At 41.5% G+C, this 15,609-nt stretch overlaps 1 protein-coding gene across 11 annotated transcripts in view; it reads left to right on the top strand.

Annotated features, from left to right (window-relative positions):
* TRPM3 (transient receptor potential cation channel subfamily M member 3) overlaps positions 1–9,473 on the top strand; it is a 507,712-nt gene extending 498,239 nt beyond the window's left edge. For 8 of the 11 annotated variants that reach the window (XM_036855282.1, XM_036855281.1, XM_036855280.1 and 5 more), the window contains one exon: positions 4,724–9,473. In XM_036855282.1, the coding sequence (XP_036711177.1) occupies positions 4,724–6,176 (1,453 nt within the window). In that variant the 3' untranslated portion in view covers positions 6,177–9,473. The remainder of the gene's footprint in view (positions 1–4,723) is intronic. The other 3 variants (XM_036855285.1, XM_036855284.1, XM_036855283.1) reach the window with 1 other exon arrangement.
* The last annotated feature ends 6,136 nt before the right edge of the window (positions 9,474–15,609 follow it).

The raw sequence follows: 15,609 nt of genomic DNA, 5'->3' as shown, positions 1-15,609 counted from the left end.
CTAGGCGCACAGGCTTTAGTAGTTGTGGCACGCGGTCTCAGTAGTTGTGGCTTGCAGGCTCTAGAGCGCAGGCTCAGTAGTTGTGGCCCACGGGCTTAGTTGCTCCACAGCATGTGGGACCTTCCCGGACCAGGGATCGTACCCATGTCCCCTGAATTGGCAGGTGGATTCTTAACCACTGCGCCACCAGGGAAGTCCCCGGCATTTCTTTTTACTTCCCTTTGGTTTTTAAGGGTCACGTACATTTTCTGTTGATCAGAGACGGAAGTTCTTTTCTGGTTCTTTTAACTCATTTAAAGCAGAATTTGCAAACTGGTTGCTCGTGGGCAGCATCTGCCCACAGAGGGCTGTTGTGTTGAGCTTGCAGTGATTGTTAAAATTCACTCCGAATGCCTTCGGACTGGGTGTGCTCTCTGCTGCCACAGAATCCTTGCCTCTGTTCTCTTATGCCTTGCCTGCTTCACCTACTTACTTGATCTGCCCTTCTATAGGCATTTGATTCTCAGACCCCTAACTTAAAGCTTCCAGTTAATCCTCACCATCACCCCACCCGTAGGGCCCACCTGTCAGAAGTTTCAGTTTGAATTTTCTCCTTGACAGTAACAATTTAAGCAAACTGGGATATACATTATTCCTTGTTGTCATCTTTTAATCTAACATTATCTTTCCCAGACCAATGGGCTCTATACCCTTTTTTCACTTCACCTAGATCCAAAAAGTATTAGACAATGACTATTAATAGTATATGCAACTTATAATTTTTCATAACAAAGAGAGAGGAATAACTTAGGATATATGAAATTTATAAATAATCCAAAAATAATGTAAGCCAAAAAAATGGGCTTCACCCACTTGCCACCATGACTTTTTCTAAAACTGATCTTTGATATCTCCATTGATAGAACCAAGTTTAAACCTTTCTCCCTGTTTTTGGTTAGTGAGAAGGATAATTGCCCCAAAGGGAAGGGTAGGTGACCCTAAAGGACTTAAATAATTCACAAATTAGGTATCAGTCTGTGGATAAGCAAGAGTTAGCTTTAGCTGCTCTGCATCGTTGCCTTTGACCTGAAAACCTGTGTCAGTATATCCTTTTTCCCCCCGCAAGAGTCCCCACAATTGGGTTCATGTGTTCTGGGGTTGTTCTTGCTCTTCATCCTACACCCATTCTACTGCTAGCACTCCAGGGAGTATTTGAAATTTAGAGCAGGCATGATCTGCCAATTCTCTTTTTCCTTTTACCATATTTGCTTTAACTACATTTTGAGGTTATCAGAAAAGAAGATGAATTTCTGGAAGGTAATACAATAATCCTTAAGAAATTACATATTGAAGTTGAAATTTTCTGTGCCACCAGAATCTTCTTTTGAATGCTCTTTTCCTTATCACACTGGCTGTTAGAGGCTGGTTGTTTTACTACCTGGTTTTTGTTTGTTTGTTTGTTTTACCAGCCTATTGAGTCCTCTCTAATGGGCTCCTTGCTGTCACTTTCTTGGCCTCCCGGGAACAGGAGCCACCTCACATCTTTCCAGGGTTCTGTTGGGTCCCTATTGTGACTGCCTTGTGAGTTATTCTGAAATAAGCCATGCAAGGTCTGGAGATTTGAAAGAGGGAAAGAAAAATAAAGTGTTCCTTCATACAACATCTTCCTTTCCACAGTTCCTTCTTCTTTTCTTACTTAGTCACTTCCCATATCTATCTCGTTAAGGATTCTTATTGATCCTTAAGTTCTTATAATTCTTATCTCCATTCTATCTCCTGATTTATTTGACTGGAGTCAGCTCCTAGAAACTACAATCATGACTCGAAACTCTCGGTTTGTTCCTCAGACCTATTTTTATCTGTGATGCGTGCCCATTTGCAAATAACTTTTCAAGAATTCTTTTTTAAAGATTAAGAGAAGTACTCTATTTATGGAACAAGCATATGTAAACTTGACTCTAGGAACGTTTATTCTTTTATAACTCCTACATTAAACCCCTATCAGTTATATCCGTGCTCTAATTGATGATATAAGTAGGTGGTTAAACACATCTAGAATTCTGAAAGGAAATGGATCAAACAGTCCTTTTTTTTTTTTCTTTTTTTAAATTCAAATCTTACATTCCAAAGCACCTCAGAGCCCACAGGAGAGTTAAGATTTGGTGAAGAATAGCTCCTTGGCCCTGTTCTAGCAGGCTTTCCTCCCCTACTTCCATCCCCTGGAGCCATGCTTCTTTATCTTTGCTCTTGAGGCTCCACTGGGCACCTCCTTGCTTTCCTGGACGACCCTCTTCCTCCTTGTACCTCCTCTCTCTTCCTCCCATCCCCTTGGGCTCCTTAGTTTCTGGGTTCCATTTATTCCCCACAACCAAGTCCTTAGTCTTCAATTGCCTCTTGGTGCCTTAGCTTGGCCTCTCACCTGCTAGTTTTCTCTGCAGTATTGGATCCTGGGGCTAAAGCGAGGTGGGATGCAGGGAGGGGAGGGTCCCACAGTGCAGGGAGATAGCTCACCATGCTCAAACAATGATCACATGCAGTTATGCTCAGAGAGCATCTTTATTTCTTTCCATACCGACCTTGTATGCACCAGACTCCAGGAAAGGGCAGGAGAGGGAGGAAGAAAACTATCCTGCCTTTTGTTACTCTGCCAACACTAAAAAGCTAGGTGGACCCAGTACCTAGAGTATCCAAAACAAAACTCCTCATTCTATAGAAATGTACCATCTGTCCTTCTCTTGACTTTAATGAAGAAGTATTTTTGTCCACTTACGCAAAGCTTATTGAATTACAAAAAAAATGAAGTTGTAATACTTGAAAACTCCATAGGCTAGATGGTGAAGAAGTGAATTGTAAGTCTGTAAGACACACAAACTTATTATTGTAAGTAATTTGTTTCTCAGGATATGTTTATACCACAAAACAAAGTGAAACAGAGGAAAGTTGAATTTTCCTTCTGAATCATCTGTGTTAGCTGAATGAATAACATTGTGTTTGCCAGACACAGAATTGCTCGATTTATAAGTCTTCTGGAAATACACCTGGGCATGATGGCAGAGTGTGCCTGGACCCTGGGAGGCTCTGGATTGGCTATGGAGCAGCAGGAAGGAGCAAAAGAAAAAAATGTTCCCAAAGCAGGGCTCTTGAAAACAGTCCACAACCTTGGACCAGTGAAGGGAAGCTGAGAGGTAAAAGAGCAGAGTAGGTAGAGTGAGTTGGGAGGTTGTTGCTAAGAGAGGCAGAGATGGGCCCCAAGGCCGCAGCAGCAGAGAAGGAGGAGGAGGCTTTTAAAAGGCCTCAGGTCCCTCAGCGAGGGGGACCACATGCCTCTCATTTCATTCTGGCACTGAAACGTATAGTCTTCTCTGATAGAGGCACTGCTACTGTCAACCCACCGTCACCATCACCACCACCACCACCCCAGCTGGAGGGACCCAGGTCTGATGCCCACCGCTCTTCGTAATGCATGCAGCCATGTTCCTTTTCAGGGTCAGCAGTCAAGTGATTAGCTGTGCATATTGGAAGTATTGGAAAAGTATCTTTATCCTCCCCAAAAAAGTTGTGAATGGGTCTTATTTAGACTCTCCAAAAGATTTGCCTTTGGGCATCTAAAAGTGAAAGTTTGAGCTCAAACCAAAACTTGGCTTTGGTTTGTCCTTTCCAAGTTAATTTGAGCAGGTGAAAATGTGGCACAATTTTATTTTAAATGTGTGGTCTCTGTCTTTATAAATAAATGGCCAGGCAACCTATTAGACAGTTGAAATCAAGTTCATCACAGTGATTAACTCAGTGAACCTTTATTGACACCTGGCACGTATTGGGCTGGCAACACGGAAATGGGAACAGGAATATGAGGCGGATCACACGCCTAAGAATTTCCAGTAGGGAGGGTCAAGACCTGGAGAAATAACTGTAATATAAAGCATCTGTGATCAGCTACCCAGAGAGACAGAGAGAGGAGTAGGACTATTCATTTATTGATAGCCACTCCAGAGTAATTTACCATAAATCACTCTATGTAATCTTGGCTGAATTTCTTGATGTTTGATTTTCCTTTATTAATGAAAGGATTTGGTTAAATTAGATCAGCTCCAGGTGACTCAGTAACAGTACTATATCAGTTCCTCTGGAGGCACTCCATTCTAAAAGGATTGTCGTGAATAACAACAACAACAAAAGATTATTATATAAAGGCAAAATAAACATAATCCCAGTCCATAGAATACAAATTTAAATGTACACTGCAGTAAGAACAGCTACATTCTGCAGTTCCACTGCAAAATTCTGGGTAAAGTTATCCAAATGTAACATTCTCATTTTGTTGGTGACTGATAAGCCAACACCCTAATACTTATTTAGGTCATTGAACCCTGCCCCAAGCCACAGCAAAGCCAGGAGGGTGAGAAAAGGTGGGACTTTGGCCCACTTTACTTCAAGAAGAACTACTCAACTTTGGTGTTTGTTTATTGGGATTGAGCATTTATTTTCACTGAGGGAAAAGGGGATTAGTAGCTAAAAACCGCTGGATTCAGTAATCTCTAAAGCCTCTTCCAGCTCCAGAAGATGGAGATTCTGTGATTCTCAGTGGCAGGGTCACTGCCATCCTCTCCTCCCCACCCCCCTTAGTTTCCCTCCAGTGGGACAGCGAGGGCACCAAGTCTGGGCGCAACTGTGATCCCCTCTGTGCTCTCCAGCCTCCCACAGAGAAACCAGCCCCAAGTGACTCTGGTTCTCTTTTCCCTCCCAGGGTGGAGAACATGTCCATGCGGCTGGAGGAAGTCAACGAGAGAGAACACTGCATGAGGGCCTCACTCCAGACCGTGGACATCCGGCTGGCACAGCTCGAGGACCTCATCGGGCGCATGGCTACAGCCCTGGAGCGCCTGACGGGTCTGGAGCGGGCCGAGTCCAACAAAATCCGCTCGCGGACCTCCTCAGACTGCACAGACGCAGCCTACATTGTCCGCCAGAGCAGCTTCAACAGCCAGGAGGGGAACACCTTCAAGCTCCAAGAGAGTATAGATCCTGCAGGTGAGGAGACCTTGTCCCCAACTTCTCCAACCCTAATGCCCCGTATGCGAAGCCATTCTTTCTATTCAGTCAATATGAAAGACAAAGGTGGGATAGAAAAGTTGGAGAGTCTTTTTAAAGAAAGGTCCCTGAGCCTACACCGGGCTACTAGTTCCCACTCTGTAGCAAAAGAATCCAAAGCTCCTGCAGCCCCTGCAAACACCTTGGCCATTGTTCCTGATTCCAGGAGACCGTCTTCATGTATAGACATCTATGTCTCTGCCATGGATGAGCTCCACTGTGATATAGACCCTCTGGACAATTCCATGAACATCCTTGGGCTGGGAGAGCCAAGCTTTTCGGCTCCAGTACCTTCCACAGCTCCTTCAAGTAGTGCCTATGCAACTCTTGCACCCACAGACAGACCTCCAAGCCGGAACATTGATTTCGAGGACATCACCTCCATGGACACTAAATCTTTTTCTTCAGACTACACCCACCACCCGGAATGCCAAAACCTGTGGGACACTGAGCCTCCGATGCACCACACCATTGAGCGTTCCAAAAGTAGCCGCTACCTAGCCACCGCCCCCTTTCTTCTAGAAGAGTCCCCCATCGTGAAATCTCACAGCTTTATGTTTTCTCCTTCGAGGAGCTATTATGCCAACCTTGGGGTGCCTGTGAAAACAGCAGAATACACAAGTATTACAGACTGTATTGACACAAGGTGTGTCAATGCCCCTCAAGTGATTGCTGACAGAGCCACCTTCCCGGGAGGTCTTGGAGGAAAAGTGGAGGACTCATCATGCTGCCATCCCGAACGAGAAGCAGAACTGAGTCACCCCAGCTCTGACAGTGAGGAGAATGAGGCCAAGGGCCGGAGAGCCGCCATTGCAGTACGCCCCCAGGAGGGTGATAATTCAGACAGAACCCTGTCCAACAACATCACAGTTCCCAGGATAGAGCGTGCCAACAGCTACTCAGCAGAGGAGCCAAGTGTGCCATATGCACACACCAGGAAGAGCTTCTCCATCAGTGACAAACTTGACAGGCAGCGGAACGCAGCAAGCCTGAGAAATGCCTTCCAGAGGAGTAAGTCCTCCAAGCCAGAGGGCCGAGGGGACAGTCTGTCCATGAGGAGACTCTCCAGAACATCCGCTTTCCACAGCTTTGAAAGCAAACACAACTAAACCTTCTAATAAGCTTTGCAGGAGGCTCAAGAATCCAGCCCTAAAATTCTCCCCAAAATTCACCTGTTCCCCTTCCTTGAAACTTATCTGCTTTATTCTTAGCTGAGCAAAACAAATATTGCCTTGGGAGGTATTAACTCAAAGGTGACTTCTGGCCAGAGATCAAGAAAGCATTTGTTCTGGCCCAGTGCCAAACACAGGATTTAAGTCATGTTCACACTTGATGGGTAGGGAGGGGAAAGAGGGAGAAGAAGGGTTGAGGTGAATGTGTATCACTAGTCACTTCAGAAAGCCATGAGTTCTGGGAATGAATGGGGCTTCAAGCACTGTCCGTGCCAGGAGGCATCTTTCCATTTCTGACCATTATCAAGAGTTTTAGGATGCAGGGCTAAATTGCAAAAATAAAATAAAATAGTCAGCATACAAATGAGATATTCTAAACTTTCAATTCTGTTTTCTTTTCACATTGGCTCCATCACTGGTGACTGATGAAGAGCATCCTTTTTATTCAGTATAAGCCGGCAGCAAGCAGTTCTACCTAACGTCCCACATCCTTCTCATGCCAACACTTCTGTAATTGATCATTATAAAGAAAAAACAAGGTAACAGTCATAGTTCACCTGTCTCTTATATATTCGTTTCTGGTGCCACAACTTTTATCTTTTTTGAAGAAAATAAAGGGAAAAGAAATGCCTTTTTGTATTGCAATCAAAATGAAAGAAGAATTGATGTTAAAAACAAATGTCAAGTGGTTTATTATAAACAGTGGGCATTCAAGCATAGTCAAGCAAGCTCAGGATGAATGTAATTAAATAATTTTATATTTTTTAATTTATTTTGTATCTCACCTGTCTTCAGTGAAGCCACTCACTGAATATGTAATAGTGAACTTAAAAACATAGTAGGCAGAACTCACCTAAAACTGCCATATGAGATACTGTTATCTTCTCACCATCCATGTCATGTGTGATGCTGCTGTGTGACCTTCATCATTTGTATGAGTCTACCATGTCTTCTGAACGTCTCCAGGATGTAACTGCCAATTTCCTGCACCACTCATCACATGAGCATTTTGTATATGAATATCTGGTTACATGTGGATATTTTCATACCTAGAGTTTTGCCATTTAATCTGAGCTCAGCATAAATTTAATTGGAGTTTTTCAAGGGCTGGTATCTTTTTTATGGAATGTTCCAAAGCACTTTTTAAGGAAGTTTCAAAACCATAAATAACCTTAGAATTGACTGGGAGTTTGGTATCAACCCAAGCCATCAGTTGCAGGCATACCATGAATATTTTTCTTATACACAGAGTTATAAAAAAGATACAGTAGACTAAAATAGAAAACAAACATGTAAAGAGTTCTGTAGTATATGCTGCTTATATACATATATATGCATTTACCCAGGGAGACATGTTAATATATAGTATATAAACAGACATATAGAGCTTTCTTAAAAGGCTTGGACTTTTCTATCACCTTGAGATATAACCAGGATTTTTTAATATCCAAGGAGTTCCATTGAAAGAGTTCATTATATTAAATTTTGACAGATGTTGAAATTATGAATTTTTTAAATCCCTATGACCTCAGCTTTTCCTTGTACCAAACTAGAACATGACTCACTGCCTTCCCTCTGCCCCTTTTTGTGCGGAAGCACTTGCTGTCATGACGTCTCATTTAGTCTGGTTTCTCCTACACAAAGCGATTATGCCAAGTACAATCAGAATAGACATGCCAGTCTAAGCCAGATAGTATTATGGACTCGAGAATACAGGCATATGTTTCTAGATCCGAGTCTGGATTTCAAGTGGGATAAAGAAATCTTGACCCTCAAATCTTCGGATTCCTATTTGGATCACTGATTTCAAAGCGAATCAAGATCTTTAAGGAAAAAGACTTAATGTCTCTGACCCCAAATACTACCTGGCTCTTTTGTTTCTCTGTAGTTATGAACTCCAAATTGTCTCACTATGTGAAATCAAGTAAGTACGTGGACAAAATCTCTAGGCTTTAAATATTTAAACAAAACCCAAAACCTTCTGCACAAGCTTTTCAGTTGTAGAGATAATGATGTGGCCACATATGAAGAATTAAAGAATTCCTTCTTCACTCCTTGGATTTAAGTGAATAAGAAATAAGTCACCAGAGTCCCTCATATATAATTGCTCTAGAAACACTTAATTTTTATTGAACTCCATATTGGCTATTTCCCCCTCAGCAAACACACATTTGAGAATAGATCAGTTGCCCTTAAACTTCCTTGAGTCACGAATCTCTATGAGGATCTAATGAAAGCTCTGGGCCCGCTTCCCAGAAAAAAATGTACATACATGCAAAGTTGCAATATACCTTAAAGGGTTCATGCACCCCTGGTTCCATATTGATTGATAATGAGGAAGAGGAACCATGTTTGTTCATAATCAATGCAGTTGTAATAGGCACTTTACATTTCAAGACCATTTCTCTGTGACTCTCAGGAAGGCCAAGTCTCAGCACCAGAGTTTGAACCAAGATTTTGTTATTTTTGTTCCTTAGATTAGCTTTTGCTAGTCTGATGTACTTACATCCTAACACTTTGATGGTTTTACGTATGGAGCACATTTACAAAGCCAGAAGCCTCTCTAAATCTGTAGAGGAATCTAAGAAGGAGGTGAAATCATTATTCTTTGACCACAGAGCAGGATATCACAGCACCTCCAGAGCCTCATTCTGGACCAGATTGAAAGTAGGGGAAAGAAATTATGAGCATGCGTGTTTCCATTCATCGTGATTTCTGGAGAGAACTGAGCAGAACCTGGGAAACAAAGTATTTAACAGCCCTGACCTTGTGACTACCTGGTCCTTTTGTTGTGCATGAAAATGAAGTTCTTACATCTTTTGTGAAGTGTGTGAAATATATAAGCCAAATTTAAGTGACTTTAAACACAACCTGTGTAACTTTCATGAGCCATTTCTTTCCTCTGCACTTACATGTGTATTATGTTTCCACCCATTTCTTTCCATTTCTGGGTGTTCTGCACACCGACGTGGCATTGATTCTGTGGCCTTGTACAGTCAGCTTGTGTCCAGCTCATTTATTTCACCATGTCCCTGATCGAGGGGACATTAATTACCTGTCTCTGTGAATTAAGCAGCCCGTGAGCAGCAAGTTACTGAGGAATGTAAATAAAGTCATAGAGCGCTCAAGGAAGTAATAGCTTTGGTTTAATCATATGCTTCTAAGGTGCCAATTTTTATATACTACTATATGTAATGATTTGTTCTAAATTACTCAGTCCTTTTAAAAAAAAAAGTAAGGATGTTTAATGAAAATGACCATGGAAATTCCTGATTAACCAACATACTTTATACTTATACTTAGAAACTCCCTCCTTAATGGATTTCAATGAAGCTGGAAAGCTTGAGTGTAATTGTCGTGACTAGTCTGAGTATTTCTCCAGCCAAAAGGTGTATTAGGGGTCAGGATGCAGCACTTTACAGAACTGGATTTTTTTTTAAGTCTAAGCTTCCCGGTCTAGGATATTATATAGCACTTTGAAAGTTCCCCCTTTAAAAAATATATATCAGAATAATCGAATGAGAAAAATGTACTTGCAAGAACACAAAATGTGTTTCTTCTGAATGTTTCAAATGTATTCTAAAAGATGGTTTCTATAGATAATATTATGGTAGATAACTGGATAGCACATTTTTTCTACTTTCTGAGGCTGTACAGTCTAATCTTTCTGAATGTTTGGGCTGTTTAACTTCTGTAATGCTAATAAATATTATCCAGTCATCGATCATGCTGTATCTATAGGCTATACCATTCGATGTGTGTGGGGCAATGCTGTATTATAAAACACATGTAAACATATATGTAACCCGTGTTTAACTCAGCATAGTTGTAGCATGTGGTTGTATTAATGAACGTTACAGGACAGCTTTATAATCATTTACAAATCTGTAACATTCAATAAAGAAGCACATGTTGCAAGGATTAATGATGTTCCCAATTCCACGTTATTTAGCATCCTCGTGAAATGGGCACTTTTGTTCCTGATCTGCTTTATGTCTTTCACATTCCCGTAGACCACTGTAAAATATTCGTATAAGCTGATGTGCATCTTCTAACCAGCCCTGCGAGCTGTGGTAGGCAAGTTGTGATTCTGTGAAAGACAAACTGGCATGTTATACAAAAGACTATATGACAAATGAACTGAAAATAGTATTTTAAGCTCCAGTTGAACTAGCTGTTTGTTTACATCTGCTAACCCAATGTGGAAGCAGTGTACAGTATTTTATAAATATGTTCATGTAGTAACACTGATATGTTTGTTTCTAGATAAAGTGATGCTAGTGTGTAGGTGGTTATATCCTTGTTCTAGATATTGCATTATAGCTCACTTTTCTTTAGTAATAGTAATGTGACTTAAATGAAGTAATCCCGCTCCAAATCCAGTCTTAATTTTGTGGCAACAAAATGCATGCACTGCTTTATGCGTTTCTTTTGACTTTTTAAAGGCACTTAACATTTTACTGTTGCCTGCTGTGACACTTAAACCAGTTAGGAACTCACTCAAAATGTCGGGCTTCGTACACTGTTTGGGGGTTATGTCCAGTTTTTTAAAATTAAAAACAAAAAAGCAACCAAGTATTTTTTATTATTTTTTTAAGCTCTGCACAATAATATGGACTAAAGTATTAACCACAGGGCATATAGCCATGCGAGACCTGGATGTAGCTAGCCAATACTAAGGTCTAGGTGTTGGTGCATCTGTGATATATGAAAGACATGTTTCTGATTCTTTAGGGCCATTAGGTGCAGATTGCTAAAACAGAGATGAGAGGGAGAAGTCCATTCGTGACAGTGTAGAAATCCACATATCAGTATGAATGAATCCAGTGGACAACATATGACCATGCTCCTACCTTGGGGCTTTTTTCACCTTCTGTGTGAGCCTGGCCCAGGGGAGGGCGAGAGATGGGTGACTGGGTGTGTGATTGAGCACTGGGTGACTCTGAAGACTTTGCCTTGTAAGGAAATCACCATTTCATTGTTAGAAGCCATTCAACATCTGGACAAGAGAGGAGCCAATTTGCACAATTTACACATCTTACAAATGATGGCTTCTCAACGAGTAGAGAGAGCTTTTCTCTCAGCCTGCACTGGCCTAAGCTTTCTCTCCTTTTTACCTGTCAAACAGTCTCTTTCTCAGATTGGAGTCAGCCAAAGGAGGGGTTGGTTCTGATTTAAGGAAAACAAGATTTTTTTTCCTTTTCTTTTGTAATTCGTTTGAGAATGTAGTTGTGTTACCTTTTCTCTGATGAATTCCTTGCACTGATCGCTGCTAATGAAATCAGACATGACCGTTTCTACATGTCATCTAAGAGAGGAATTTGGTGGCCAAGTAATCCCGACGGCGGTAAGAGTGAGGTGAATTTTCCTTCCCCTAACTTACCTAGTCTACTGGCCCCATTAAACCTTCAGGCCATTGCCTCTTTACACAGTGTTGTGTGCTGGGAAGTGAACAGGACATGTGTGGCCATAAGGCCATAGGCTTTCTGATGAACGTCAATGCCAACCTTGACCCAGGCCTTCCTCTGGAGCAGGCAGGCTGCTGAGAGCTGTGGGACCCAGAGGGGAGTTCAACCTTGTGCCTGGATGCACAGCCTTCTTCACCCCTTTAACTTTCTTCCTTTCTCTTGACCCAGCACAAGGTGTTTTTTGCCAGACCAGTTGACTCTTGCTCCTATTACCTCAATACCCTCTGGACACTGGCACAGTAAACTGAAACAGTGGTTACAAACAATCAGACTTTGTCCAGCCCTCACCTTCCCACTGACTTTTCATCCTCCCCGCAACTCTACCCCACATGCTCCTAACTTGGCTGGTGTTTGCATCAGCCTCATCAGTTCTTTGCCTGTCTGAATCCCAACCCTCACATCTTCACCCCAGCTTCTCACATGTCGTCAGCACCGGCCATCTGCACCTAGATTGTGGGGTTGCAAACTCAAATATGTGGAGAGGCTGGATCCAGAACACAGATGTGTCAGTTGGGCTGGCGAAAGACAACAGGAAGAAGTAGGGTTTGTAGGGCACGAGAGAACATGTGTCCTGCTGCAAAGACATTCACATTCAGATGTGCAAACACTGTGCTAGCCAAACAAACGTGTCTGCCAGCAGCTTTCAGTCCCAGAGGCAATAGTTTGGGACCTCTGAATCAGAGCCAACCAGGATCATATTCTTGATTCCAACTTACTGAGTATATACACAAAATACACTGAAAATGGAGGCGGGAGGGAAAGAAACTCACCCTATTCAGGGTTCCTCCTGTTCTCCCAAATGATATGTGCATGTATATTTGCTAGCTGCATCATTCTGGACCTAAACTCAGGATCTTTGTGAGGAAGATTCAGAAGAAGAGGACCGTAGCATTGTATCGAGGCTTGTCTGCTTCCTGTCACTACAGTGTCTGACCTGAGTTCTTACTGCTGCTCCTGCCGTGCAGAACAATCCATGCAGTGTACTGTACTCATAGCCGTTTCATAACACAGGACTTAGCCTCTCATTTGTAAACGTGCTAACCATAGTTTATAATGGGGAAAATTATTCAAATATCATTTTTAAATGAATTCCTATAAACAATTTTGCAGTTGGGTTTCTTAAAGACATATACATCTTTTCGTTCTTTGTGTATAGACAGACAGTGGTTTGCATATCTATCGACATTATAAATATATATAAATCCTTAGAGGAATTGTTCTTTTTTAAAGGTCTCTTATTGGATTCACAGTGCACTTTGAGCTTGTTCGTTTAGATATATAATTCAAAGCAGAAGTTGGCAGATACTACGGGAGAAACTTTCTGAAATTTCTGTAACAAATGTTTTGCAATAAAAAAAAAAAAAAAAAACTCAGTAGTTCAAAACATGACTTGGACTTCCTTGTGCATTTATTTGCCACCATGTGATCTCTAGCATTCTCATGCCAAGAATTGTTGGGGTACAGAGAGACAATTGCCTTGGGCTCCATAAATTACTTGTAGAGCAGAGGCTGCAACTGGTGGTCTGTGGGTCATATCTAGCCAGCAGAGAAGGGGTGTTGTTGTCCAGCACAAATATTTTCACTTCAAATAATAGTGGGAAAAGAAATTGCAGAACACATATATGTACAATCTTTTATTTTAAAAAATATTTGTTGAGCACCTACTCTGTGCCCAGTAGTGTGCCAAGGTGAATAACGCAGGCAAAGGCCCTACCCCTGTGGAGTTTTAAATCTAACTGTAATAAAGTGTAATCATATATAGTTTTGTAATTACCATTTCGCCGCCTAAGAAATAGAGCATGAAAAGTAAGAATCTATGGGTTCAGAGGAGTGACAGTGCTCTGTGTCTCAGGGCAAGGAAGGCCCTATGGGGTAGGCTACACCAGAATGTGACCTGAAGAACAAGGGGAGTTTAACTAGCTGATACCAGGAGGACATTCCACGTAAGGGGGACATTTTTTTTTTTAATTGAAGCATAGTTACTGTACAATATGGTATAAGCTACAGGTGTACAATACAGTGATTCACAATTTTTAAAGGTAAGGGGGACATTAATTTGATAAGCAGCCAAATGTTACAGTGCTTCATCCTGGTTAGAACCTCTAAGCAGCCCCAGCTTCACGGGCTGCATCTCCAGCATGGACCCTGATGTTGAGAATGAGGCTTTGTTCCAGTGAGCACCTTTATCTTTACTTTTCCCACTGGCTCTGTCTAGTCAATTTTTTGAAAATGGAATGGCTGGCATAGCTTTCTGCACATTTATGTAACACATACAATATTCAATCATGTGCCCTCAGATTTCCTGTAAAATCAGGTCAACCATCATTTGCTGCCAAAATCTCAGATTTAGACCAACATGGGGCTTCCTTGAAGGACGTATTAATGGAGGTAGAGAAAGACTAAACTCTCTAGAGATAATATATCATCATTTCCTTTTTTACATTACCCAATTTGATTAAAAGCCGGAAGACAGCTTACCATAGAAAGGCCTGGTTTACCACACCCTTGTCTGTGGAAAGTTCTCAGTAATTATTTCCTTTTCACCATGCCTGATCTCTGGTCGTTAACTTGGCCTCTGCCCTAACGTACAGCACATTACTTTTTTATGGTATGAACCATTTCCCAGAAGCCTTGGGCTGTGTCACAGTCATTATCTTACAGTATATCATCAGATAGACATGATGACACAATGCGGACACCCTAGAAAGGCCTTCACTCAAAATCATGAACTGTTGCCCCAGTATTCTTTACCTCAGGCACTAAACAATTTTTTTTTTTACAGACTGTATTAATCTGCTAGGACTGCCCTAACAAAACAGCACAAACTGGGTGGCTTAAACAACCGAAATGTATTGAATCTAGACCTGGAGGCTGGAAGTCCAAGATCTGGTACTGGCAGAATAGGTTCCTTCTGAGGGCTGTGAGGGAGAATCTGTTCCAGGCCTCTCTCCTGCTTCTGGTGAGTTTCTGGCAATCTTTGGCATTCCTCGGCTTATAGAAGCATCACCCTGATCTTTGCCTTCATCTTCACATAATGTTCTCCCTGTGGTCTGTATTCAAATATTCCCTTTTTATAAGGACACCAGTATGGGGCCCATCCTACCCCAGTATGGCCTTACCTCAACTAATTGTGTCCACAATGACCCTATTCCCTAATAAGGTCAAATTCTGAGGTACTAGAGGCTAAGATTTCAACATATAAATTTTGGGGTGGCAAAATTTAACCCTTAACACTGGGTGAATTTGTGAATAGGAGTGTGATGGTCACACTATCACACACACCTGTCTTTTTAATATCTTTTAAGGTAAAGAAATCAGAATTCAAGAATCAATTGGAAATATGTTGATCGATAGGAGAAAAATATAGATCAGTTGTGCCACCGCATGGAGCCATTAAAAATAATTAAATCTTTGTACATTGACATGAAAAAGTGTCATTGGTATATTGTTAAGTCTTTTTAAAAGGAAATACAAAGCAGCATATAGAGTGTAATCCCAATTTTTATAAAAACTAAACCAAGTGTATAGATATGGATATATTTGTATATAAATAGTAAAAAGACTGGAAGAATACACCAAAAGGGAGAGAAAGGAGTAAAAGTTTTGCAATAGAAATTTTTTTTTTCAAAAATTCAAATACTGTTTAAGAGTAATCTAAAGTGGCCTAAGTGAAGTTGGTTTAAGCATCAATAGACATCAACCAGGGACTTCCCTGGCAGTCCAGTGGTTAAGACTCCACGCTTCCAGTGCAGGGGGAGTGGGATCGATCCCTGGTTGGGGAAGTAAGATCCCACGTGCCGTGCACTGTGGCCAAAAAAAAAAAAAAATAGACATCAATCAAGAGGGTTTTCTTTGCCTTCTTTCTGCTCTAGGCATTGTCACAATAATCACAAGCCCTGTAA

The sequence above is a fragment of the Balaenoptera musculus genome, chromosome 6 (assembly GCF_009873245.2).
Source record: "Balaenoptera musculus isolate JJ_BM4_2016_0621 chromosome 6, mBalMus1.pri.v3, whole genome shotgun sequence".
Lineage (NCBI taxonomy): Eukaryota > Metazoa > Chordata > Mammalia > Artiodactyla > Balaenopteridae > Balaenoptera > Balaenoptera musculus.
Note: the sequence above shows the minus strand (reverse complement) of the source record. Positions and strands in the feature narration are given on the sequence as shown.